This window comes from Lissotriton vulgaris, chromosome 1_2 (assembly GCF_964263255.1).
Source record: "Lissotriton vulgaris chromosome 1_2, aLisVul1.2, whole genome shotgun sequence".
Lineage (NCBI taxonomy): Eukaryota > Metazoa > Chordata > Amphibia > Caudata > Salamandridae > Lissotriton > Lissotriton vulgaris.
This window is the reverse complement of record NC_141686.1, coordinates 84,278,411-84,305,588: the sequence shown is the minus strand read 5'-3', so window position 1 is coordinate 84,305,588 and position 27,178 is coordinate 84,278,411. Positions and strand designations below refer to the sequence as shown.

The following is a 27,178-nucleotide window of genomic DNA, read 5'->3' as shown; positions in this document are numbered from 1 at the left end:
ATCCAAAGATAGCTTCCAACATGGTCCCTCTGTTCTGTTGGTTATGACAGAAGAATAATTTACTGCTCTCTAGGACTTCTCAGTCCAAGATCATGGAAAGCAACTCCTCACCTTACTCTCAACATCACGGTCCAATCCTGGCCACCTAATGTTTTTTATTATGCGACTTTTAGTGTTGTTTATTCAGACATGCCCCTCACGAGCTAAGGTGAGGATCTTCTCTCTCTCCAAAATACGGGTACGACCAATAACTCTTTTCGAAACAGCATCACTTGCTTATATGACAACTCCACACTTACATTTGTGAAAATTTCCACAACCTCTTTCAACATTCTTTTCTTTGGCTAACCAGAGAAAACGAGCTGACAAACTTCTGTTAAAACGTAATCCTATTTAACTGCATTAACCCACTCTTCTTGAGAAACAGGTCCAACATCACTTCCTGTACACACTCAATCACCCATTCATAAATATCACACAATATAATTTCCGATCCTTCACTCACTGGTAACCTAGAATGGCAGTCCGCAAAAACATTTCTTTTTCCAGGCGAATACTATGCCTAAATAATGTAAGGTATTATATCTTTTACCTTCAACTGGCCACAAGAAAAAAATATTTAAGCACTCTCTTCTGCAAATCTCGGAGTGTTTCTTCTTTCACCTTAGAGAAACCATTGCCTTGGTCATGTATTTCTACCACTTAATGTGAGCACTAGAAAGGCCATAGCTTTGAGAGGAAGGAGATATGGTCTCTGGCCCACGTTAAGATTGAAACACCTACTTAAATTCTAGAAGCTTCTTTGAATTTCCTGCTTTTTGGCACTTCCGGTTCCATACTCTACAATTTTTGTTCTCTAACACGGTGACTAAGTCATATTGCTAGGAGCATGACGGACCCAGCAGGTTTTGTTCCTTCAAAGGTTGCCAGTCTTGGGGCTCCATCAAATACCTGACCTCCTGATTTCTTTTGGCTTCTTCCACGCCTAACACAGTTTCCTCCTAAAACTAAAGTGTGTGGCATGTCGTAATTACAGACCGCAGCATAATGTACGTCATGTTGGCCGATCTGGTACTGCACATCTATGAAGAGAGGAGAGTCTTCATTATCTAAAGGCTTTTTCCTTCCAAGCATAGTGATTGTGGGGATGATGTTCACCACTCCTTTTTAGGTCTTGTATAGAGCAGCGCATGCGCTGCCCCTACGAGGCATCAAGTCATCAGTATTACTACTGAAACTCCACCCATTGCATTTGTCTTTGTTTTGTCGCTTGCCATTGGTGGAATCTGGCATTGCTGTTCTTTTCTTGCTCATTGTAGGCTTGTGGTCCAATACATCACTTCCTCTTTATTTCCTTTCTGGAGAAAGCAGCATGGACCAACTACAGTTAACTTACTCTGCTGGCTGTTATCTTTTTAATTAGGGACTACTTTTTTCTTTGCTGCTCGCATTTCCACATCTACCAGCTTCCTGCTTTTACCCAACCCTATTTATTTAGGTTGAATGTATTCATAATTAAATCACACTTAAATGATGCAGCTCACACAGAGGCTCGAACCCTGTTTTTCTAATCCAAAGTCAGCAGCTTTGTTTGTTGAGCCACCTCCTCACACCGTTTGTTATACTTGGTTTCAGATGCTACATTTCTGCATCTCAACCGTGTGTTTTTTATTTTATTGTATCTGTCTCCCCCTCCATGTGTATTATTTTTTTAATTTGTCTCTCTCCACCCCCACTCTAAGATCGCTGTTGATTTTTAAATAATTACATAATGCAGCCCATGCCCAGGCTCAAACCCTGTTCTCCAGCTCCAAAGTGAGAAGCTTCAGCAGCGTGTGCAGCCTGCCATCTGTTTTGGGTCAGGTTACAAATGCTTTCACTTTCGTGGCTTCTCTGTACCTGCTCCGGGAGCAGTCACCACTCCTTCACTTTCTTGTTCCTCTTCTTCCCTCTCTGTTTTGCTCCCTCTCACCTAGTGAAAACAGTGACTTCAACAAACAGAGTTCTCACCCTTTCTTTTCTCCTTTCCTGTATTTGTTCCCTGGTGAAATGGATGCAAAAAAGAAACAAGCATTTGCAATGCAATAGGTCTCGCATTAGGAAAGCTTGAGCTGTTGGTATTGTAAATGACAAATCTTATTTATGTGTTGGTTTTGAAAATAGCGAAATTAATAGCTTTGTCATTTACAATGCAAATAGTTTTAACTTCCGCAAATGTGACACCTATAGCATTTGTAATGCAATATGTGTTGTATTTACGTGACTTCGATGTATTGATATTACAAATAACAATGGCTTAATCATTAATACTTAAATAAAAGTTATTGTAATTTATAATGGCAATAGCTTAAACTTTTGTAAATAACTTTTGTGAAGATTATGTTCTGTGTATTTTATTGTGACGAAAATCCAAGAACAGAAGTGAAATATTACAATCTTTTTGTGACATTTGTAATAAAGCTTGAAACATTGAGAGAACATATTTAAATCAGTTGTTGAATGGTTGCACAGATTGATGCCGTGGTGGCGCGGAGTGATGTTGTGGTGGCGACGAGTGATGCTGTTGCGTTCAGTGATGCTGTGGTGGTGCTGAGTGATGCTGTGGTGATGCTATAGATAGAGTGAGTGCGATAGAGTGAGTGCGATAGATAGATAGAGGGCGATAGATAGAGGGAGGGAGGGCGATAGATAGATAGAGGGAGGGCGATAGATAGATAGAGGGAGGGCGATTGATAGATAGAGGGAGGGCGATTGATAGATAGAGGGAGGGCGATAGATAGACAGATAGATAGAGTGAGTGCGATAGATAGGTAGAGTGATTGTGATAGATAGGTAGAGTGAGGGCGATAGATAGGTAGAGAGAGGGCAATAGATAGATAGAGTGAGGGAGATAGATAGAGTGAAGGCGATAGATAGAGTGAAGGCGATAGATAGATAGAGTGAGGGCGATAGATAGATAGAGTGAGGGCAATAGATACATAGAGTGAGGGCGATAGATAGATAGAGTGAGGGTGATAGATAGAGTGAGGGCGATAGATAGAGTGAGGGCGATAGAGTGAGGGCGATAGAGTGAGGGCGATAGAGTGAGGGCGATAGATAGATAGAGTGAGGGCGATAGATAGAGTGAGGGCGATAGATAGATAGAGTGAGGGCGATAGATAGAGTGAGGGCGATAGATAGAGTGAGGGCGATAGAGTGAGGGCGATAGAGTGAGGGCGATAGATAGAGTGAGGGCGATAGATAGAGTGAGGGCGATAGATAGATTGAGGGCAATAGATAGAGTGAGGGCAATAGATAGAGTGAGGGTGATAGAGTGAGGGCGATAGATAGATAGCGAGTGAGGGTGATAGAGTCTGAAATCAGTATGGTACAATAAATATTGAGGTCAGGGATAGAGAATGAAACACTGAGGTCAGAGGGTGTGTGTGTAGGGGGAAGAAATAAACGTGAGAACAGCAGACTGAGTTGGTATGAGAGGAGAGCAACAGAATAGAACAAATGATACCCATAGGAAGGACAAAGGGTGACAGAGAAAGAGAAAAAAGAAAAAGAGCAAGAGATTCTGTGTGTGTATGCGCTTGAGAGATACAGAGGAAGCGAGAGAGAGAATGAGTGAAATTGAGCGAGGAGGAAACGATACTGTCTCAGGATGAGAGTGATCACAGGATATAATAAAACAAATAGAGGATGAGTGCCTAGGTAATGGTCAGACAGAGAAAGAGACAAGGCAGAAGACTAGAGACAGAGTAAAAAGAGCAACAAAGAGGAAATTAAAAAGAGGGGAGGGGAAATTATGAGAGGAAAAGTGGAAAGAGATAAATAGAGGAGAGGGAGAGGAATAAGAGAATGGGCGACAGAAGTATTAGAAAATGAAGAGAAATGAATATACAGGAAAGGGGGAATGAGAGTAAAATACACGGAATTCACTGAGAAAAGCAAATGAGTGAAGGGGAGAAAGTGAAACTGACTGAGAAACAAAATGTGAACTGATGTTTGTCACAGAAAAAAAACAACGCTTGAGAACAAAAAGGTTAGGTAATGTTAGAATTAACAAGTAGAAAAAAAAGAGAAGAACGTTGAAAGATATGAAAGAGGAAAAGTTGAGAGGGGGGGACACAGATATTAGTGACATGAGCACAATCTATAGAAAGAGTGAGAAGACCGAGTGCAAGGAAGAGAGAGGGGAAAATAAACCAGAGCGTCAGAGAGACAGAAAGATAGCGATGAAGGAGTAAGAGGGCAGAGGAAGAAGACAGGAAAAAGATTTAAAAAAAGAAGAGTGTGCGAGGGACAATAAGATGGAGAGAAACATATAAGGGATTGATGAAGACGAGAGAGAGGGAAGATGAAAGAGAGATTGGTAGGAAGACAGTAAGAGTGAAGTGTTTAGCCATGCAGCACATTACCCTGCATGCTGTGCCGCCAGGGTTTGAAGAGTTACACAATTACTACATACTGGGTCAGGCAGTCTGACTCCGGAATACATGCTTGCTTCAGGAAACAAGAATACAAGCTTGCCTCAGGAAACATTAAACAACTGAAAAGTACTCATTGCCCCAATTGAGAATAGGTGTTTCTAGGTCAGATAAGTCTGGACTTCTGATCTAATGATTATACTGCTGATGTTATTAGGAAATCAAGTAAAATCTTTAAAAAAAGTGAGGTACTTAACATACAGAGGGACCCAAGTTAATTCCCTGTGGTAATTTTCCTTTCTTCTCGTTAAATAGAAAACACGCATAGAAAGAGTAAAGTTTGTAAGAAAAAAGACAATATTAGCGGTTCTGTATGAACATCACATCAGAGTGTAGGTGCTCTGAAACGGTCAGAACCCGATTTTGTGGGATGTTCAGCTGTACGGCAACCCCAATAAAAAACATATGCTGAGAACTTGATTTCCTGCCCTTCCTAGGCAATTAAGTGCGACTTATTATCTATGACAGCACTTCCAAGAAAACAAGAGCCCAGACTGTCAGTTGCCTTGGCGGATAAATGGCTTTCACTACAATAGGGCAAGAACCCTAAGGGGGAAATTTTTTTAACTCGCATTTCTCCAATAGATTTTCCTTGCAGAAGTTTTACCTCTGACCTTTAAAAATGATGGAAAGTTTTAGGAAGGGATATGCGGACTCCCAACTTAGATGCCTCTTGGAAAAAAATCAGCTCCCCAAGTGGCATTCCTTAGATAAGGAATGGGAGAAGCGCCCTCAACACTATTTACTCTACGCTCATGCTTTAGAAAGCGGAAGATTGTTCCTTGAAGTAAGGTAGGAGATAGATGTTCTTTACCTGGTTTGGAAGCATGGGAAACACTGCTTGTGACGAGGATGAGGTGGAATACGAAAGAGGGTAAACACGAAGGGACTAAGCCCCGTCCTTTTGCGATTGGGGACGTGTTTTTCTTTCTCCCCTCTTCTCCATTGGCTGGAATGTAAACAAAAGGCGTGTTTTTGACTTGTTTACATTCCAGCCAATGGAAAAAGAGAAAGAAACGAAAAAACACGCCCCCCATTCCGAAAAGGACGGGGCTTACAGCGAGAGCATGACGTAACTGAGACCTCTTCTCCAATGGCTGCCTGCCGTTTAGGAGGCCAGCCAATGGAGAAGAGGGGCGGGGTTAACCCTCGCTACTCAGTCATTAATTCTCGCCAGCGAGACTGCGCATATGCGCAGCCTAAATAGCCGAGACCTAAAAATAAAAAGTACTCGTCTAGAAAAAATATATAAAATAGAATAGCGAATGAGTTCAAGTGGAAATCGCTTTAGCTTCGTGTACCAGTGAGACGGTGCAGCTATTTTAAGAAACACAAATGGTACTTTGATTTCTTAAAATGTTATTATGGTTATGGACCAGCATGGAGCAGGTAGATGCGGTCTTACATCATCCTGCAAATAAACAGATTAGGCTCAAGTCAAGCTTTTGAAAGTCCAATTATATAATCATAAATAGAAAATGAACAAATGATGACAAACAAGAACCACAATAGTATAAACTTAGTCTCACCAAGGCACAACCACACATTCACCTCCTGCACCAGAAGGATCGATCCATCTCAGGGATTACATACAGTGGGAAGTAACAAAGCATACTGCCAATTAGTTTACCAAAAAATGCTGTTGAATGTCAGACTCGTAGGCTATGGCAATTCTTTGTGGTCCTTGTCCATGCAATCACTTAATGGAATCCAGATTGGCAAGACGTTTTGCTTACACTCCTATAAGCTTTATGATAGCCTTTAGACTGCCATCAGTCCCCACACATTAACCCTTTCGATGCTGATGACGAGCTCAGCTCGTCATCACCCACGGGTGTCGTGTGCTGATGACGAGCTCGTGGTGCCACTAAAATGGCATTTTCCAGCACAGGGGGGGAAAACGCCCAGCAGCCATGTGGTTAAGATACTACATTTCCACATCTTCCAGTGTCTAGTAATTACAAGTCTAGCTCAGAGGAGCAATTAGTACAGAAGCTTCCAGCTAGTTTTGGCCATCTCTTCCAACTGGGAAGGCCTACACTGTGTCCAATAATTGTTGTGTTCTGATCTGAAAAGGGATTACATAACGTTTGTATTGTATTCTGGACCGTGGCTGTGACCAGGCTCTAGAACACCAGTAAAGATAGAGAATAAACTTAACTCTTATCTTCATTTTGTTTTGGGCTCTATTCTTTTCAATGGCGATGCAGGATAGGCTTTTGACAAGGAGAGACACCTCCCTGAGGCGTTTTGAACAAAGGCTCCATGTGGGATCGTGTGCAGTGTATGGACAGGACTGGCTGCAGTTGGTGAGCAGCTTCAAGAAGGTTAACGCTTGAAAACACCGGTCAGTAAGACCTTTGATCATTTTGGGGGGAAAGCTGTGTTTCCAGCTCCTCTCACTGCTCGCAAGTGTTAATTCAAAGGGAGTGGCGCATGAGACATCGCGAGGTACGAGGAAGGAATAGTCGGCCTGTATCGTTAAGCAAGTTCACATGCGGCAAAACGCTATCGCCCAACGGAAAGAAACATTATACGTCAGCAGTTCTCTAGCAACTCCAGGCACATAGAAAGCACCACAGCGTGTTCATATTAGGTGGCAGCAGGACCCCAGGAATGCCATGTGCAAAGAAGCACCACCGTGTGTCTATACAGAGGCAGTTCGGCGTTAGACATTGCTAACAGCACTTCATCAGCAGGTAACATCAATTTTCACGCACTAAAAAGCTTATTTATCAGTGAAGATGGAAATGACAGATATAAAAGATATCTGAAATTATGTGAAAGCCAATAAAAGTTAAGAGAAGGTGATGAGGATACCTGTAGTTTAAGTCACATATATTTGTGTCCCTGCCAATTAAACATTGTTGGAAGGCAGTATTTTGGGGCAGTAATAAATTCAGTTACACACACACTGGAAATCAATTGCGTGTTAGAATTGTGGTGTTCAGCTAACAGAACATGTTACAAAGGCAGCAGTTTGAGCAATCAAACTCAGTGACTCGCACACTGGAGACCCATTGCGTGTTACTGTTTGGAGCACAGTTTCAGTGGCACGCACATTAAAGTGTAATCCTGCATACCAATTTTTACTTGAGTGGCACGCACACTGGTAATTTATTGCGTTTTACAATTTGGAGCACTGTTTCAGTGACACACACACACCCACTAGAGTGCAATCCTGTGTGTCAATTTTGCTTTACTTACATTCACGTGTTTTAATGATGGAAGGCTTGGTGGCTCCTATGTATTTCTTACAAAGCCCTGGAGGGCCCACTATACCGTGGGAAGACTGGAAGGAAGGCTTTGAATCCTATGTTCAAGCCATTGGCGGTGACATTTTCACAGCTGCCAGGAAGATAGCCATTTTAAAACATTGCTTGAGAGCAGAGGGTAGACGAATAGTGAAACACCTGCCAGCCTTATCAGCAGAAGTAGAAGAGGATCGGAGTAGAGGAGAAGATGAGGATGGAATTGCAGTAGAGAAATTAGATGCAAATTTCGGGAAGATAAAGATAGAATTAGTAGAGAGGGTCACGTTTTTTTAAAAGAAGTCAGCTGCTTGGTGTGTTGGTAGAATAATACTGCCAGTTTGAGATCTCTGGCTGCAACATGTAACTACAAGGATTTTCTAGACAAGATGTTAAGGCATCAACTGGTGCTGAAAGTGAACTACACGAAAGTACAGGAATGAACATAGAAAGATTGACTCTTCAAATGGCTACTGACCCAATGAAGAAAGCTGAATTGACAGAAGTAGGGCTAAAAGAGATAAAGTAGGAAGAAATGGTACAGGCAGCCCAGAAACAGACACGCTAACCAAGGAAAGAAGAGGACAATGGTATCAAAAGAATGGGGAACAAGAAAAACGTAATGTGCTGCAAGTGCGATTACAGAGGTCATGTAGCTTCTGACGAATCGTGTCCAGCTAAAGGCGAAGCATGCAGGAGGGGTAGAAACAGAGGGCATTTCGCGAGGATGTGTAGAGGAAGAATGGGGAGTATGAATAAGAGAAGACCATCAGTGAATATGATAGAGGGAATAGAGAACGATGATGAATGCCAGGATGTAATTTTAGAAATTCAACAAATTATGGCCTTGATGGCCGAAATAAAGAATTTTGGATTGGATTGGATTGGTAAAGCTTGAGAGGATAATCCAGTTTACCCTGGTCTTTCTGTTCCTCAATGGAGCTTTCATGATTTTTTTTATTATTCCATATATCTCCATCACTCAACAAAAGTGTGTATTTATTCACTTTCCTATCCTTAAGGAGTTCAGAATACTTAGATTGTCTTTTCTAACCATACACCCTTTCTGTACACAAACCTTTTCTATTCTTTCCACATCACTTGAGCACCTCCTTATGCGCCTATGTAAGCAACCTTTTAATATAGTTTACATATCAATGAACTATTTGTATACTAATGGTTTTTCAATATGAAAATATAAAGCATTGAATTGACTTTTGGAAATAACGTGCTCTATTGTGTGTTCTCTCTCTCTCCCAAGCATAGATTAGCTTTAGTGTAAATACAATATTAAATATTGGTACATATGCTAGCCAATAGGACCATTTTGTTGTTTGTAACGGATTATACCCTGTCCTTTAGCCATTTGGGTTACCCCATTAGTTTGTAATGGATCATTCTCACTTCAATACCATCAATACTGATGTTGCAAAATGGATTATGGTAAACTGGATTATTATTCCAAAGCAGGGGTGTGTGAAAAAAACACGACCAGAGATCTTAGGGATTACAATGAAATCAAAACTAAAGATGTTTGATGAATTTATGATTTAATTCACACACTTATGTGGAGTATTATGCTTCTTATTGAGAGAACTGGTTGCCCACATTCTAACTTAAAACTTTACATTTAACATAATTTGTTTCTTAGGTTTGTAGTTTTGCAACACAGGTGGATTTGCAATATTTCAATGAATCATATTTGGGTAATGTCAGTGTTTAAGACTTATTATTATTTTGTTCAACTTATTGTTTATTGTGAAATCATTGTATTACTTTTATTGAATTGTTAAAGGAGGAAGATGTGCTGTGTTCTGATCTGAAAAGGGATTACAAAATGTTTGTATAGAGTTCTGGATTGGGGTTATGACCAGGCTCCAGAACACTTGTAGTGCCGGCAGTTGATCTCAATCTCGGTCAGAAGGAATACATTTACCTCTTATCTTCATTTCGTTACAGCCTCTATTCTTTTAAACTGTCAAAACTTTCCCTACAAAACGTTCCTACAATATATGAATAGCAGAACTCTCTGCCCTGCCTTTAGCAATGGCCTCAGGCTTTGAGTATCAAATATTTTCACTTGGGTACCAATCCGAAGAGTTCAAGATTCTATAAAGTGTAGACATCAGTCCCTCGCAACCTAAAAAGGTGATAAGGGCTTCAAAAGCTTCAGTCAATGCTATAATTATTAAAACCTACACTTTCACTCTGCCCTTATTAAAACAGACGTCTATATCCCTTAAATGATCTCACAACCCCACCCACAAACATATTGCAATGATCCTACAGCCTCCCACTCGGCTATGAATCTCTTCATGGACAGAAACTGTGGATTGTAAGGATGGGGGACAAGGCATCGAAAGAGATGAGTAGTTTGACATGTCCGCATGGGCCATTGACCTGTCTGACGCAAATTAGTTAATTTAGCCCTCCTCAGCATCCACATACATAATAAAATTGACAATTGTAATAGCCGAGCTGCAGAACAATCTCAAGCATTGTCAGTAGGTCCTCAAGCACAAGACCTATCTGATGAAGCTCGGTCTTATCCTGATTACTTTAAATACTGACACCCCACATCTACCCTGAAGATCTATGAAGGACAGCATGATTTTGTCAATTAACAGGGAGATCATTGTGAAACCTGTCACCGAAATTAACAATCCAATATGTATTCTGGTCCCTAACGCAAAATGCCACGTGCTCCATGACTACTACAGATATGAGTGAAGAAAGAGGGCACTCTTGCCTTGTACCTCTGCCAAATCAAATCGGTCCAAGAATACCATATTGACAGCCCCTGTTCTCCCCTACACAGAACTTTCCCCGTGTACTTCTCAAGAAGGCCCAACTCATATGTTCAGAGCCCTTTTCCACGTCAAGCAAAATAAGCATCACATTCTCCCTACGTCAATTTCTCGTTCAATTGGGTTAACATCTTTTTGTTGTTGATGGTCTGCCTCACTGTAGTGAACCCAGTCTGGTAGGGATGCACCAATTTTTTATTTATTTATTTATTTTTAAACTTTATTTTTGTTGCATAGCTAGACATTGTACATCTTTCCAGTCTGGGTTACCCGCTAGTGCATACACTGACATGTTTCATTCTCAATACAGCATAAGAATAGCACAGCCATTTAGCCCACAACCCGGAGGTCAGGCGGCATTAGTGATCATTGTCCTGAACAGTAGTTGTGCGGAAAACCCCCTTCTCTGCTTTCTAATACGTCTAGCATCTGCTTTTATTTTTTTTTGTTTGAATATGTTTAATGCATTTTGTCATTGTACAACACTACACATATGCAGTCATAACGAATAAATGGCGCTGTTACATAAGGTATTGAGCCCCAGGCTTCGTGGACCATCTCACCCTCGTGGAGGTATGGTAGTAACGAGCAAACTAAACCGGTGCACAGGTAAACAGCATAACAATTTTGTATAGCACCAGCCTATGTGTGATACATTGATGTTCAGTAGCGGCAGTGCCCAACATTGGTGCAAAGAACGTCTGTATTGCGACAGCATATCCCAGTCTTATACCATACAGCGCTCAAGGGATCTCATGACCGGAGAAACAAATTAGTTGTTTACTTTGGCAAAGTATTGCACATTCAAAATTGCATTTGAAAACTATCAACTATAAAGAACAATCCCAGATATATGGGAAACCATAAACCAGGTGGTGTCTAACAGTGGTCGTGTGTGTATGTGTGGAGCTTGTGGTGCGGAGAGGAGTGCAATTCGAATGTGATGTGTCGCCGGCAACATGGTGATCGTAGGGGTCTTCTCGTGTGCAGTAGGGCATAAGGGAAACCCCGTGGGGGGTGGGGGGAGGGGGGTCAGGGAGGTAGGGTAAAAGGGGGGCGGGGGTGTTGGGTGCGAGAATAACGCTAGGAGTGTCACTGGTGAGTTTGGGGTAAACTCTCACGTAATACCATTCTGTAAACACACCCGGTGGTAGGCCGTCAGTATACCATCCCACTCCAGCGCAGTAGGATATATCCGGAGCCCTGCCGTCTCCTCCCGGTGCAATGCCACACTCTCAGCTCTCGCCCAATTATCCAGCGAGCGACGCCACTGCGCCGTTTGGGGGGGCACACTATTTTTCCAACACCTAGTGATGAGACGTTTCGCCGTAATCAGCCCTAGATCCCAGAATCTCGCTTGGACCTTCGTCTGTTTCGTCCTTTTAAATAACCCCAACAGACAAGCTTCCCAAGTATTCGGTAAGGTGCCCCCTGTCGCTTTCGCCAGGGCAGTCGACACTGCAGTCCAATAAGGCTGCAGCAAAGTGCAGGACCAGAGGACATGCAAAAACTGTGCGTCCACAAGTCCACATTTAGGGCACGCTGTCGCAGTGAGTCCAAAGTACCGATTAATTTTGTCCGGGGACAGATACGCTTGGTGGATCACATAATACTGTATGATCTTAAAGCGTGCATTGCGCGGTACATGTCGAGCTCCAGCTAGCACCCTCGCCCACTCTTTGTCTGTCCAGTCCCGTCCTCTATCAGCCGTCCATTTGTTTCGCAGGCGCTGAGGGGAGAATTGTGTGTGTGTGTGCAACGCTTGAGCAAACCAATGTATGAGATGAGAGCCGTGTCCCATCACATGTAAGTATTGAATAAGCAGGTGTGGTGGTGGTTCCTCTTCCAGCGGTCCCCAGGCCCTCGTCAGTGTATGCATCAGTTTCGCATGAGTCAGGAATTGGCCTGCCGGTAACCCTGTGCTGTCTGCTAGCGTCTCGAACGGGAGCAGAGCACCCTCTTCAAATAGGTCGCCCAAGCTTTCTAATTCAGCCGCTCCCCAGCTTTCTAGTAGAGGTGCCGTGAGTATCCCGGTTCCCCAGGGTGTACCCAGTAGCGGCAGGTTGGGTGCGTAGGGCTTTACCGCTGCAGTGAGTTTCAGGCTTCTCAAGAAGCACTTTCTCGCCACCTCAAGGTGGAGTTGGTTCTGAACATGTGACCTGGTCAAGGGATGAAACAGTGCGTGTACCTGTGGGACCGGCATGATCCTCTCTGTTGTGGCTGTATCACTCAAATTACGCCCACTCAGCCAGTAAGCTACCCATTGCAGTTGTGCAGCCAGGTAATACAGCTCGTGGTTCGGGACCGACAGCCCGCCACTCTCGGTCGCGGCATAGAGGGTTATCAACGCCACTCTGGGACGGCCTTTGTTCCAAATCAAATCGCCTATGCATAGTTTCTAGCTCGCGAAATATGCGAACTGGTACATAGACCGGCAGGTTTGCATAATAATAGAGTAGCCTAGGCAAAGCGATCGCCTTTGCCAAAGCTATACGGCTGGGCACATTCAGCGGAAGAGTGTTCCAGAAGGAAACTTGCGCTGTAAGCGAGGAAATCGCTCTTGTGAGGTTGCCTTCCAGGAGGTCAGCGGGGTCGCGGAACACATGGATTCCCAGATAACGGAACACTGTAGGGTACCAAAGGAGCCGCTCGCCCATTACCGTGACGTCACACTCGGGGTGTCCGCCGTAAAAGAGTATACCCCCGACTTCGCCCAATTGACGCGCAACTCCGACATTTCGCCAAAGTTTCTAAATATGTCTGTGAGTGCGCGGGGGAAGCAGGTCAGGTCCCGGACATACAGTAATAAGTCGTCGGCATATAGTGACACCAAGGGCATCCCATCCATCAACGTGATCCCCCAGTTCTCGCCGGAAGCACGTAGTTGTGCCGCCAGTGGCTCCATCATGAGCGCAAAAATCAGGCGGGAGAGAGGGCATCCCTGTCTCGTGCCCCTGCGGACACTAATCGGATCTGAGAAAAGCCTGTTCGTTCGGACCCGCACTACGGGACCAGAGTAGAGGAGTTCCACCATGCGGAGGTAGGCCGCACCCAGCCCAAATTTTTCCAGCACTCGCGCTAGGTAGGGCCACTTCACCGAGTCGAACGCCTTTTCAAGATCGAGGACCACACACCCCGAGTGGGGCCACCGGGTCACAGCCAGACTCTGTACCCGAAATAGCCGTCTAATGTTGTAAGACGTGCTGCGGGTAGGTACAAATCCGTTTTGGTCTGTGTGTACTAGTGCAGGGACCAAAGGTGCCAATCTCTTGGCCAACGCAGATGCTAGGATCTTATAGTCCGTGTTAAGGAGGGCAAGTGGCCTGTAGGGCCCCATATTTAGTGCATCCTTGCCAGGTTTCAAGAGTGAGATCACATTGGCCTCATTCAGGGACAAAGGAAGCTCTGCGTCCCGTATCGCCGCCGCGTACACTCGTAGCAATTCGGGAATGAGAATGGTGGAATACGCCTTATAAAACTCCGCCGGCAGGCTATCAGGCCCGGGGGACTTGCCGTTCGAAAGAGAGTATATTACCGTTCGGAGTTCTTCTGCAGTGAACGGCGCACCCAGTTCCTCACACTGTGCATTAGTGATCGTCGGCAATGGGAGGCCCGAGAGGTACTCATCGATCTCTATCGCAGTAGCTCTCAGGCGGGAACTATACAAGGCCCTGTAATGGCTTGAAAATGCCTCGTGGATAGCCCTCTGGGTGTAGACCACATCACCCTGCCCAGTGCTGATCGACATCACTGGCAACGTTTGGGTGTCTCTCCTGATCAGCCAAGTCAAAAGTTTGCCTGCTTTATCTCCAGCATGATGCATGCGCGCCGAGTGTGCTGCATAATTCAAGTTCTTCAATCTGTCAAGGAGCTGCGCGTGTTTTCCGCGGGCATCTAGTAAGTTCGAGTCGTCCCCCTCCGCTGCCTCCCGTTCGCCCGACAGTAGTTCCGTCTCTATTTGTGTCAGTTCCCTGTCCACCTGGCGTCGTAATCCTGCCTGTGCTCCCAGACAATGGCCCCTCACTACCACTTTGAATGCATCCCATTCAAGCTGCGGGGTGGATGCAGTGTCAGTGTTGTCTTCAAAGTACTGTAAGACACGGTTCGAGAGCAGTTCCCGGAAGGGAGCATCTAACAATACGTCTGGCTGGAGGCACCACGTGGGTATCGGTGGGTGCGGGCGCTCCCAGGCAAAGTCAAGTGTGTGTGGATTGTGGTCCGAATGAGTGCGACCTAGGTACTGGGAGTCAGTGACTAAGGGTAAGAGATCGTTGGTCAGCATGAATCTGTCGAGTCTGACATGTAGTGCGTGAGCGCCCGAATAGTACGAGTAAGTCCGTGTGGTAGGGTTGCGGCTGCGCCAATCGTCAGTGAGATCCCATTGTGTTGCCCAGTCAGCAAATGCGCGCGACGTACCGTGCATCGTCGCATTTGCTAAAGGAGGGGTGGACCTATCTAACACTACATTGAGGACACAATTATAGTCGCCTCCGAGCAGAAGCGGTACTCCAGGCCATGCTGCAATTGCCGCCGATAAGTGTGTGAGGAAGCGCCCATGGTCGATGTTGGGAGCGTAAATAGACGCTAGAGTTATGTGTTGGCCGTCTAGGTTGCCCTGAAGTAGTACATATCTGCCTTCCTCATCTATGTTGCTACCTGTCATGGCAAAGGGGACTCCCGGGCGAATCCATATGAGAGCCCCACGCGCGTAAGCCGAGTAGCCAGTAGCATATATTTGTCCCCTCCAACGGCGGCGCAGTGCGTGTGTCTCCGTTCCTGTCAGGTGTGTCTCTTGTAATAGCGCTATCTGTACCTGATGTCGCTTGAGGTACGAGTACACCTGATAGCGACGTGAGGGGGTGTGCATACTGCGTACATTCCAAGTGCAAAATTTAACCACAGCCATTGTAACATTTCTTCTCCACCACCCAGAGCCCCCACCTGCCCACTGCAGCACAACCCATGTCCCACCATTTCAAATCATCACCTAATGTCTCGCACATTGCCCACTGATTCGCATCAATTCTCCTACACACATTAAGGAGAGGGGAAATTCGCACCAGTCCTGTAACCATAAAACGCTGAACAATAATGCCAAAAGGTCGACTGCAAAACATGCCGTCGTCCAAACGCTCTAGTGAGCACTAACTGTTTGTGAGTTCAAACCAAAAGAAGGGGGGTTCGCTGAGCACGTGTATTAAATGTACTTGTGATACATGCAGTAATGACATGAGCACTCCTCCCATGCCACAGGTGTCCCTTGTCGCACAGCCCAATGATAGCAAAGGCACACCGTTCCAGGCGCTGTCAAGGCGGCAGCAGTCCCGCAGCCACTTCAGTCAGTTCACATGCAAGGACTTACCATCGGGGGGCAGCACACCCATATCCCCCCTCGAGACTCACCAGTGGCAGGGCCTTTTGTATCAATGGGTCAACAGCCTGCTCAGCATTCAGGGCCTGCGTCTCCGAGTTCGGGCCTCTCCCCATTGCCCGCCGAGTCTACACAGTAGTCTCCCCGGTCAACATTAATGTGGGGGTACAGAAGTCGTAGGTAAGTGTAGCACTCCTCTCTCCAGCAGCCAGTGAGCCCGCAACAGCGCTAATGGAGCAAATCAGCAGTCTGTGGTGTGACATCCGGGAGTTCAACTGACACCTGTGAGTCCGGTCGTCCATATATATAGTCATCATCACTCCCCGTGGCGCCAGGACTGGCACCCGCGGCCGGGGCGTCCGGCTGTGACCCGCTGATCTGTCACTCTGCGGATAGCCTCTTTCTGCTCCTCGTGACGGTGTTCAGGGGTAGGGCCAATGTTCGCCTCTGGGTGCACCGAGCTCACTGTCAAGCGTCTCCTCCGCGGCGGGATCTCGGGGGTGGGCCACCCGGGTCCGTAACTACTCCCGAGTCGAGCCAGGTCTCAGCAGCCTCCGGGGTGTTTAAGAAATACGTTTTGTCCTGAGCTATAACTCGTAGGCGAGCAGGGAATAGTAGGGAGTATTTGAGTGCCAGGCGGCGGAGTCGCTGCTTGACTTCCAGGAAGGAATGCCGATGACGCTGCACCTGTATTGTATAGTCTGGGAAGAACATAATTGTGGCGTTGTCCACCCTGACCTCCGCCAACTTTCTGACCTCCCGCAGGATAGTGTCCCGGTCTCGATAGTTCAACACTCGGATGAGCATGGGTTGGAGCCTTCAGGGGGGGGTTTAGACGGCACGCGATGAGCACGCTCTACCACAAAGTGCTGTGAGAGGGTACCTTCCGGGAGAATGTCTCTGATCCACCGCTCCATGTGCTCCGATGCCTCCCGGGGTTCCCACCGTTCCGGCAGACCCACTATGCGGATGTTGTTCCGCCTCGCCCGCCCTCCGCATCCTCCGCGCGATCCTCTAGGAACTCCACCCTGTTGAGAAGATTCTGCACATGTTTATCCATCTGGGATATTTTGGGAGTCAGGTCCGTCACTGCGGTCTCCAGCGTCGTCGTCCTCTCAGATAGATTTTTGTGATCAGCTCGGAGATGCGTCATGTCTATAGCCACGCTATCGATTTTAGTCTCTAAGGAGGCGCGGGTCAGTTGCATTGATTCCTCAAGCCTTTCCATGGACGCCAGCATCGTGTCCAGCTTGGAGGCGGTGTGGTCCACCTCTGCCTGTTTCGCCATTTTTCCCTTCACCTGCGCGTTGCCTGTTACAGCTCTCGTTTTAGGCCAGTGGAGCAGTGCAATGAGACCCGCTATGGCACAAGTAATGAGAGGCCCTTTGGAAGGGGGGGTAGAGTAGGTCTAAGCAGTCCAGACAGATACACTCCCAGGCCCTCACAGTTCCCTCGCGCGTCGTGTAGGTATCGCTGTCTGAATCAGGCAGTTCGTAACTATGGCGGGCCGCTGTGTAAGTGAGCAAGCGCCTTCGCGGGGGGAAGGTATGGCCAAATACCGCTGTTATCCCTTCATGACAGCGCAATGGGGGGGGGGGGGGGGGGGGGAGGACGCGCTGCACGCCCTGTGCAGGGCCGCAATGCCAGGTCAGGCCAAGGTTAGTGGCGCGTGGTCAGGGGGGCCCCCACAGCAGAACAAGCCTCCCAGTGTCTTCAGGACAACGCATATTCTCGGCCCCCTCCGCAGTGTTGGCATCACCCAGGACCCGACAGGGCGTCACGGTCACTGTAAGTCAGTAGGGGGGGAGGGCGCCGCGATGGTGTGACTCACTAGTCTTCCCACTACGCCCAGTGTCAACTTTATGCGATCCCGGGGTGCCTCTGAATCACCGATGTCAGCAACTCACCGCCCCTGCTTGTTACTTCATGCAGGACCTCCAGTCAGAGCGACTCTGATCTCAGCTGCCCCCAGCACCTCTCACCGCCACCAGGCCCAACGTGTAGGCCGCGTCTCCTGTCCCGGGCAGCCCCCCCTCGCAGTGGTGATAGTTCTAGGGACTCGGCACTGCGCCTCGGCTCCAGTAAGTTTGTGGGGGGGGGCCCGAGATGGTGTGCCCCACCGTGCTTCTCACCGCGTCTGATTGAAATGTCAGTTGTCCTCAGCTCCGGGCCTGTGCAGTAGGCCGCATCCCCAGGCTCGGGTAGTTCAGACTGTCCGACAGTGGGGGCCCCGGGCAGAGACCCCGCAGATGGATCCTTGGGATGGTCGGCACCCAGCTGGCGAGGAAGGCACTTCAGAGGTCCTAGGGGAACTTCGGGACGTTCCACATGGTTACTGCGGCGATGGGGCACTCCTACGCCGATCCGGTCGCCCGGGCTCCACCGCCTCATGGGCCAGCAGGGGCCGGCCTCGCTCCGCAGCTCCGATCTCCGTGTCGGTCCCTCAGGAAAAGGGGGAGGGAATGTCCAATGTCGCCCAAACTCAATCGGAGGGGGCAAGGCAGCAATCCGCTCCGGTGGGCCCAGAAGTCTGGCCGGATCCCCGACCTCGCCTGACTTCCCACGCCGTTCCGCAAGGAGTGCTGACCGGGCAGACAGCGCTCGTTACCACCGGAGCGGCTCAGAGTGGGCCAGCCGTCTTAAACTTCGGCAGTCGACAGAAGAGCACTCAGCAGTCACTCGGTGGCAGCTTCAGGTGATTGCTGGCGAAAAAGACGGAGAAATGGCCTGTGGCAGGGGAGTCTCTCACGGAGCTCTACCCAGGCACTTCTGTCGCCATTGCGTGCTTAGCCACGCCCCCTGGTAGGGATGCACCAATGGTGGCAGCAACCCCTTCTGACGGATGTATGTCATTACAACGCATACTTTTACAACGCATACCTTTACAACGCATTTTTTACACCGCAACATCCATTACAACGCATTCCATTACAACGCATGCCATTACAACAAATTCTTTGAAATATAACTTTACAACGCATTCCATTACAACGCATACTACATTTACAACGCATACCATTACATTGCAAGTATGGTAAGTATTGGATAGTGTAGGGGTAAAATTTACTATTCTAACTCCAGGGGGTGCAACAATAGGGTGAGTATTGGATAGTGTAGGGGTGAAAGATACTATTCTAACTCTAGGAGGTGCAACAGTAGGGTAAGTTGGATAGTATAGGTATGCTTTGTAATGGTATGCGTTGTAATGTCTGCGTTGTAATGACATGTGTTGTAATGGTTGCGTTGTAATGGCATGCGTTGTAATGGATGTTGCGTTGTAAAAGTTTCGTTGTAAAGGTAGTGCGTTGTAAAAGTTGCGTTGTAAGTGTTGTTTCCCCCTTCAGACTATTATCCAACACCATCATGCATAGGTTTAGGTCAACACACTGGACAGTGATGGGCCTACTGGAGGTACAAATAGGTTCTTCCAAACCCAGTTTGTAAATTATGGTAATGTCAGCAGCGGTCATCATGGAGGTAACCAAAAACACATTATGCAGGTCCATTAGTGCCAATGTGACCAAGGCTTTCTAGGATTTACTATATCTCCAACAGAAGTCTTGTGGTTAAGTGGACTAATGGAGAAAACAAAAGAATCAGTGCTCAACATTATGGTGACAGGTTCAAATTCAGCCAGCCCACTCTGCCATTCACACCATCAAGATTGATAACATGAGTACCACTGAATAGGATATTAATAACAATGCGTAATTCTATTATGGCCCAAGTGGTGATTACCCAGTTTAAAACTCCACGTTATCTTACATTAACCAATCATCAGGGCTAACAACCGGATCTGATCTCAGACTTCCTATTGCAGTATGTGCATTCTCCCTGGATATCAGTTGTGACAGACCATTTTTCTATGCAAGCAAAATCGTCTGAAACAGAGTTCAGGCACCTCTTACATTATTGAGGCTATTTATCAGTACCTGAATATGAATATGAAAATCCTAGTAGCATACCTGAACATGTGGGCCTTGTTTCAGCCTTTACTCTGAGATCAAGGTCCAGCTTCATAATATTCTTCAGCAAAGACCTCTGAGAGCTGTTGTAAAGTACGATGCTAAGCTGGCACTTAGTTCTCAATGTCTCTTACACATTCTGTGTGAGCCCGGGGACTTATAATCCCCTTTTGGCCCACCCTACATCACCATTTAACCACCTCTGATTAGTGTTCCATCCTTTTTGGAAGCCTTTGCTATGGAGATCAGCCTTCCCTTAAGAATAAACTTCATTGTATCCCACACTGTCACTTTCCTGATGTACGGTCCTACTCCATCTTATGTAGGCCCGACTCCATCTTAGTCCATGGAAGTTGTGATCTTTCTCTGCATAGAAAAAAAAACACAGCCATATTCCCTGATTTATGCAGAATCATTGTTATTTCTACCTTTTAAACACAAATGTCGCCACACCTTATCTTTCTAGGAACTGTGATAGTGTCAAGTTCTTTGATTAATTACAAAGACACAACATCTAATGTGACATTTGTCTGGGTCACAGGCCTACTCCTCATCACGTCAAGGTGATATAAGAATACAAAGACATATAACCAAAATAATGTACTCCAGTTGCCGGTCACGGCAGGGCCAGTTGCAGGGAGTCCTCTGGCACATCGTGTCCCTGTGGCTCAGAACAGGAGCTTACCAAAACAAGGACCACACTCGTGTGGAGGGAGAGACAGAAAAGATTCCACGATGGGGACCACAGGATACAGCCTCCATTATAAATCACTTTTACAAAAGGTATCACCCTCTGCAAAATGTTTCTAAAATATAACTTGTGCCATTCCTCCAGTGAAATAATTGCATATTTTTTATGTGGACCCTCACACACCCTATTGGTGTCATACTTCATCATCAGGTCACAACCTGGTCTCCATAAACAAGGGTGGGGTCAACCATTTTCCAGGGAGCACTTTGGGAAAAGATGTAAACCTAACGGGGAGAATACATATTAAACATGCATAGGGGTTACCCTGGTATCCCTTTATTTTATGTACTACTGTAATGATTAAAATTACTTTAAAATTGGGTTGGGAGGTTAGTTTACTATCGATACCCTACAGATAAGTCAACATGTTTCAGCCCTTCACACAGCCCTCATGGGAAACTGGGCTTTCCAATGTAAATATCAAGCTTTTGTAGGCTGTTTATGTCAATTTTGTCACTTATTGATAGTCACAATGGTAGGACAGACAAATATGCAAGAAAATGAGAACCTGGCCTTCTTTACTGGGCCTCTGGTACTTGTGCCTTGCTGCAGTATTATGGAACAAGACAGACAGACAGACAGACACACACCCACACAAATTTGCTAGCTCAGAATGTTCTGAGTGACTGTGTGGGATGTGTAAACTTAGCTCATCCCCATTAAGCATTCCATGTCATGCGTCTTCCATATGTACTTATAGGAGGTATTACAGTGACTTTTGTGGTCAGACACGCGTTATACTAAATTGTGTGCGTTAATGCTTGTTGCATGCTCTCTATGGCAAAAATGAAGGGTTGATCTTTCCCTTGCAATCCCATGGTTTCCTTCATGTGAGCAATCATATCTCAACTAGACGGTGTCCTTATTTTGTAACCCGACCATGACGGCTCAGCCTGAAGTGTGTTCTAATCATCATCACTTGTCAGCATTTAGTACACAGCAACACCCTTTAATTCCTCAGCCTACATTATCTGGGTGCCAATTCAGTAACAGTGAATACCAATCGGATTATTGCACCTCGGCAAGGCTTGCTTTAAATTCTCCAGTTTACGAGTAATAATCTGATCTCTACCTGTAGGGCACGAACCAGCTACACTGCGCTTCCCGGCCTTCACTTGTCAGGTTCCTGACCAATGCTTCATATAGGTAACACTGAATTATACAATCACCTATCTAGTTGTACCGTGGCTTGGTCCACTTTTCACATCATATGAACCATATGAGGATTTAAGCTTTATTTGCCAGGCAGTCACTCTCCACATGCCACTTTAAGGCCACTTTATTTTTTTACTACGCACAAGACCACTCTTTGAATACAGGTATTAGATGGTACACGAGTAAAAAAGCAAAGCCTTTCACTTCCCCAAACGGTGTCCATAGCTCATACAAAAGTTGCACTTTTCTAAATGCCATAGAAGTACGGTGGCAGGCCGAAAAAGAATGTAATATTGCTGCCTTTCAGAACACCTATGCTCATCAAATATAAACCACTTTGGTACTACTGCCCTCTTTCAGTCACTCAGACTTCTCGCCCGTTCCACAGTACCTGCTGCTTGAGCTGCTGTACCAGGCGGTCCTTGTCGCGCTTCAGAGTGGCCACTTCCTCCTGAGTTTTCTTTTTCTTGGACGAGGACAGCTCCAGGAGTGCAATGTTGGCATCTTTTTCACTAATGGCAGCGAGGAGGGCTTCCTGCCTGAAAATGAAATTGGCATTGAGTGAGTGTGAAAACTGGCCCTTCTCATCTCACACAAAACCATTAATGCATGGCTGGAAAGCACATCAAAGAAACATGCATACCAATATTAGAGGGAAATCCTTTTTGGAAATTAAGAAACAAAAGTATTTTACATAACAGTGTGCCTCAGACATTTAACAGTTACCTTGAAGATCCTTAAAAGGTTTGCCATTCTGTTGAATTATTTGCTCTAACCAGTATGGTACAGTAAGATACCTTGAAGACCCTTCACGTTCTTGGCATTCTTTTGAAAATGTTGGTCTGGCCAATTGGGTACAGTACGATTGTGCAATGGTATTGCTGAGACATGAGCCGAAAAAAAGAATTCACTGACCTAGGAAAAAGTTCTGTATCTTTAAGATCAGAGTTCACTTTTCCTGTGCACTGGCTCCAACTCCCTTTATGCTTAAAGCATCAGTGTTACGACCACATGCTCTAAATGTACACACAAACATTACAGTAATGGGGATAAACAGAAAAACGAAACAAACTGTTGAGAGTGGAGTACGAACTAGAGATTGTCCAACACAGACCTCTCAGCTCTCAAATAAACCCCCTGGGCACAGATACTAGGCAAAAAACCGCCATGTGAACACAAACTGGGGGGTCATTTGCATCATAATGGACAGCATACTACCTGCTGACCAACCATCCCAAGCCTGTGAAGAATACAGAGGTGAAGGGCCTCCGTTGACAGCGGTCATGGACAGAGAGCGCCTGCGCTGTGAGTGAGGAAGCCTCTTCTTGTTCCCATCCATCGATTACAGGACCAGGCAGCAGCAACATCTGCCTGCTTGGAGATCATCGGTGAGCTCTGCCAAGGTGACTCCCTTATGTGGAGTTTGAGGAATGCTGCCATGCATGCAACTAAATAGTGCATGCACATCGAGTTCACATAACTACTGGGGAGATTTCCAGTGAGATCTGGAGACAGCAAATGGAGGGAAACTAGAATTTGGTATCAAACACTTTTTGCACAGACCATTAGTGCCGAAATATGAACGATTTCACATGAGCTGTGGCTACTCAGTGTATGCACAGGCATGATATGTTCAGTTATAACACTGAGGTCTACATTTTGACAAGCAGGGATGTACAGATTTTATGTAACAGCCTGACGCTGCATTGCTCTGTACCAGGATGTGGGCTCATTTGCACAAAGAAGCAAACTAGGTCCTTCCAAATCCATAAGTAGAATTATCACCTCGACTTTTTAATAATCCCAAACTCTAAGAATTTGATGGAAGGAAGGTTATTCATGTAAATGACGACCGAACCCTCGTAGCAAACAAGTGGGGTGGCAAGGGTGGTTTACAGTGCTTAATTTGAGCTTGTGATTGCCAGTATAGTCGACCAGCCCCCCTTTGTGGGGACCGGTACTTGTTTTTTCTTATCTGATATTGACTGTGTGCAAGAGAGCTAAAAAAACAATGTAAAAGGAGGCGGAAGAGAAGTACAGAAAAAAGGGAGAAAGCAAGGACTGGTAAGAGTGAGATAAAAGCATCGCTGCCAAATACCAAGCATCAGGGGTTAGACTAACGCATTTTAGTGTGGTGGTCCAAATCACTGCACTAAAATGCATTAGTCACGCATTTACAGCTTCTCCGGTGAATGTGCGAGGCGGTGCTGCAGAATGATTAACAACTAAAGTGATTTGGGTGCCTACTGTGGCACTACAGGCAGTGTCCCTGGCACTTAGCCACACTCTGTTCTCACCGCTGTTGCTATGGTGACCCAATCTGAGTGGTATACTGGTTTCCCCAGCAGACCAGCTCTGGGGGGGAAAAAAGTCAAGTGGATATGATCAACCAAAGAAAGCTTATTCATCATAAGAAGGCGCCACCGTATCCACGTGGGCTCAACGCGCACTTCGACTTCTAGTGTTTTCCAGGGACTCTGGTTATGCAGCACATGCCACTTTTGACTGGTCAGGTGGTCACTCAAGCCTGGATTCAACCTTTTCTCCTACCCCTGTATGCGACCCATGGTGGTTAAAGTGGGGCTGTGTGCACAGGTGCAGCATGGCATGATGCCGCCGCCTCCTCCAAGCTCATGGCTACTCACTCTGGAGAGTCCACCGGAAGCCCCTGCAGACCCCGGACATCATGGTTTCGCCAGCATTCCTATTTCTGTTTAATGGCGCTAGTGGACCAAGCCGAGCGCACTCTCGCAGTCTTAAGGCAGGTAGTCAGCAGTCTGGCACCCAGTATATAGAGGCACCAGACTTCCGGGCAGAGAGTCAGGTGAGTGCTTTAAATAAAGTATTTAACGCCTCTAATAGTGCTTAAAGTTAATGTAACACCATGGTTTGCTGCTCCAACAAATATTATTCATAAACTGTTTTACTGTTATTAATAAATTGTTTCATTAGGCACTCGCTTCCTATTAGGCGCCGGCAGACAGCTTGCATATTTAGCTATTTACCTCTGAAATTACAATCACATTGTTTACTTTCATGTGAGCAGAAAAATGCAGTGCTCCTGCAGATGATTACCAATGGTTAACTAAAGGCAACGAGTGAAAGCAGGTACAGGCAGTTATTTTCAACTCTGAACTCCAGCAGCAACTATTAGCCTATTTCATAATTATTTCACATTTGAGGGACACATTTGGAAAGGTGGTGGCACTCATGCCAGGCAGTTTGTCCTGTTATTAGCATGTAGGAGAAAGCCACACTTGCGAAATGCTCACCTGGGGCATTTATTAACAGCCATGATGCAGGATTACATTTTTTTTATATATTTGTACTCACTGCTACCATTTACACCGGATACAGCTGTGCTGCCCTTGAAATTTCACTGTTATTTAATAGCAAATTTTATTTTGTCCCCTTGTGATGCCTTTTTGTGTAAATATTCTTATACTGATTTCGAACAGTATGTGATCTGTGGGGGGTTTACTATTCGAACAGGATGATAATGAAAAAGTACAAAATACATCTGATATTAGTTAAGGGAGGACTGGCCTTTTATTCCACTGGACATTTCCCCGCAGTCCAGCTAACTACACGTATCTGGGGTTAGATTAACGCACTTAGGTGCAGATATCTGCATCACTGCACTGAAATACATTTGTCATGCATTAAAGCACCACCATGACTACGCAGTGCTCAAGGCTACCTGCCTGCATTTCACAAAAGGCTGCCTGCCACCATTTCAGGCATGGAAGGTAAAATTATTACGAATCCAGGGCAGGGAAAGAAAATATGCACTGAGATCAGGGGCTCTTAAGAAATATGAAAAAGTCTGGAGTGTATTTGAATCCTAGTCTGTTCCATGACAATATCCAACCTGAATCACATTGTCTTAATATTAGTCTGCTAGATTGGTTTTACCTATGCACACTGCACTTTAAAATCGTGATCTGATGAAATTTGAACATGTTGCTGTATTTATGTGTCCAGTACTGTATGATCTTTTTTAATCACTGTGTTTTGAAATGTTGATTCTGTCTTCATGAACTCTCAATAAAAATATATATTAAAAAAAAAAGTAGCCAGTGCAGGTTTTGACTTGTAGTGCTAAGCTATTGGCTGGTGCGCTTTGTGACGCTGGGCTGCTGCCGAGCCTCTTGTTCAAATTTTGTCACATTGAGTCTGTGCCTGGCTGCGAGGACAGTAAGTTAGTGACCTTTCATTTCAGGGGTTTTGCAGCAGTTCCAAGATCTTTGTAGAACTTCTCATTGCTCAAATGTTTGCTCTTTCTGATATTTATCTGTTCGGTTTTACTCACGAGAAAGTGTCACCCATCTGGTCATTAAATGTCTCACTTAAGTACACAAAAATGTCACACATAAGCAATTTACAAACGTAAACCTTGCATCTATTTAAAGGGAACAGAGGGTGACTGGTAGTGGATTAAAGAGGCCTGAGGTGAATTGAACTCTAGGTGTCATTTGTATTTGGCGTACCGCCGGAGCAGAGCTTCGGGCACCGGCCCTCCTCCTTAGGCACACTGAGCACTTGTGGTATATTAAAGGTGGAAAGAAGCCAAAAATGAATGTGTAGAAGGAGAGCTGCTCAATGGATCAACCAGATACTACTTCAATGAGGTGTGGTAAATGCACTATTGCCAAAAGCAGAAAAAGCTGAATTATTGATTAATGCATGCAATTATTCGGATTGTAATAAATGACGTGGGAAAGCACGTTAATAAATCATGTAAGCATTTCCTTTTTCACATACTGTGCAATAGTTTCAGAATAAATGCATCAAAAAGATAATCGTTTTAGGTCAAAGCATACAGACAGCACAGCTTTCTGGTTGCAAAGAAATAAAGGGGACATGTTGAAAGCTTCCCTAAAAACACATTCCGCTCATTGCTTACCATGCACTTTTTTGTAACTCACATTTGCTTGCTTTCCATTTGCACGCTTTGTTTTAGGCTGTCCAGCATGTCTTTACCCTTCACATAGAGCATAGCCTGTTTACCCCTTCTCTGACTGGCTCCTTTTATTCTTTCATTGGTGCTCGCTTTCTGAGAACAATTATTTAGGTCGAACAGCGCTGTCTCTTCGAGAAGTGTATACTTTGTGTGCCCACTGCTTTTCATTTGTTTAGTTCAGTGTCCTTTAACCCTTTCGGTGCTCATGACGGAATATTTTAAAACTACCATTCAACTGTTATTACCTATTGACTTTCTATGCATTTCTGCATTCCAAATGTAAGACAATGTGTAAAAAAAAGACACTTTGAAAAATTCCCTATAATTCACATGCTAGTATAGGTACCTACAATTTCGGAGATGTGCAAATAGCTACAGTTTCTAAACTCTATATTTTGTTCCCATTTTGGAAATACATAGGTGTCTTTGATACCTATTTT

General features: G+C 45.5%; 1 protein-coding gene across 12 annotated transcripts in view; it reads right to left on the bottom strand.

Moving 5' to 3' along the window:
- Positions 1-27,178, bottom strand: part of ERC1 (ELKS/RAB6-interacting/CAST family member 1) — a 2,439,553-nt gene that overhangs the window by 357,667 nt on the left and 2,054,708 nt on the right. For all 12 annotated transcript variants that reach the window (XM_086952855.1, XM_086952857.1, XM_086952853.1 and 9 more), the window contains one exon: positions 22,167-22,314. In XM_086952855.1, the coding sequence (XP_086808981.1) occupies positions 22,167-22,314 (148 nt within the window). The remainder of the gene's footprint in view (positions 1-22,166; positions 22,315-27,178) is intronic.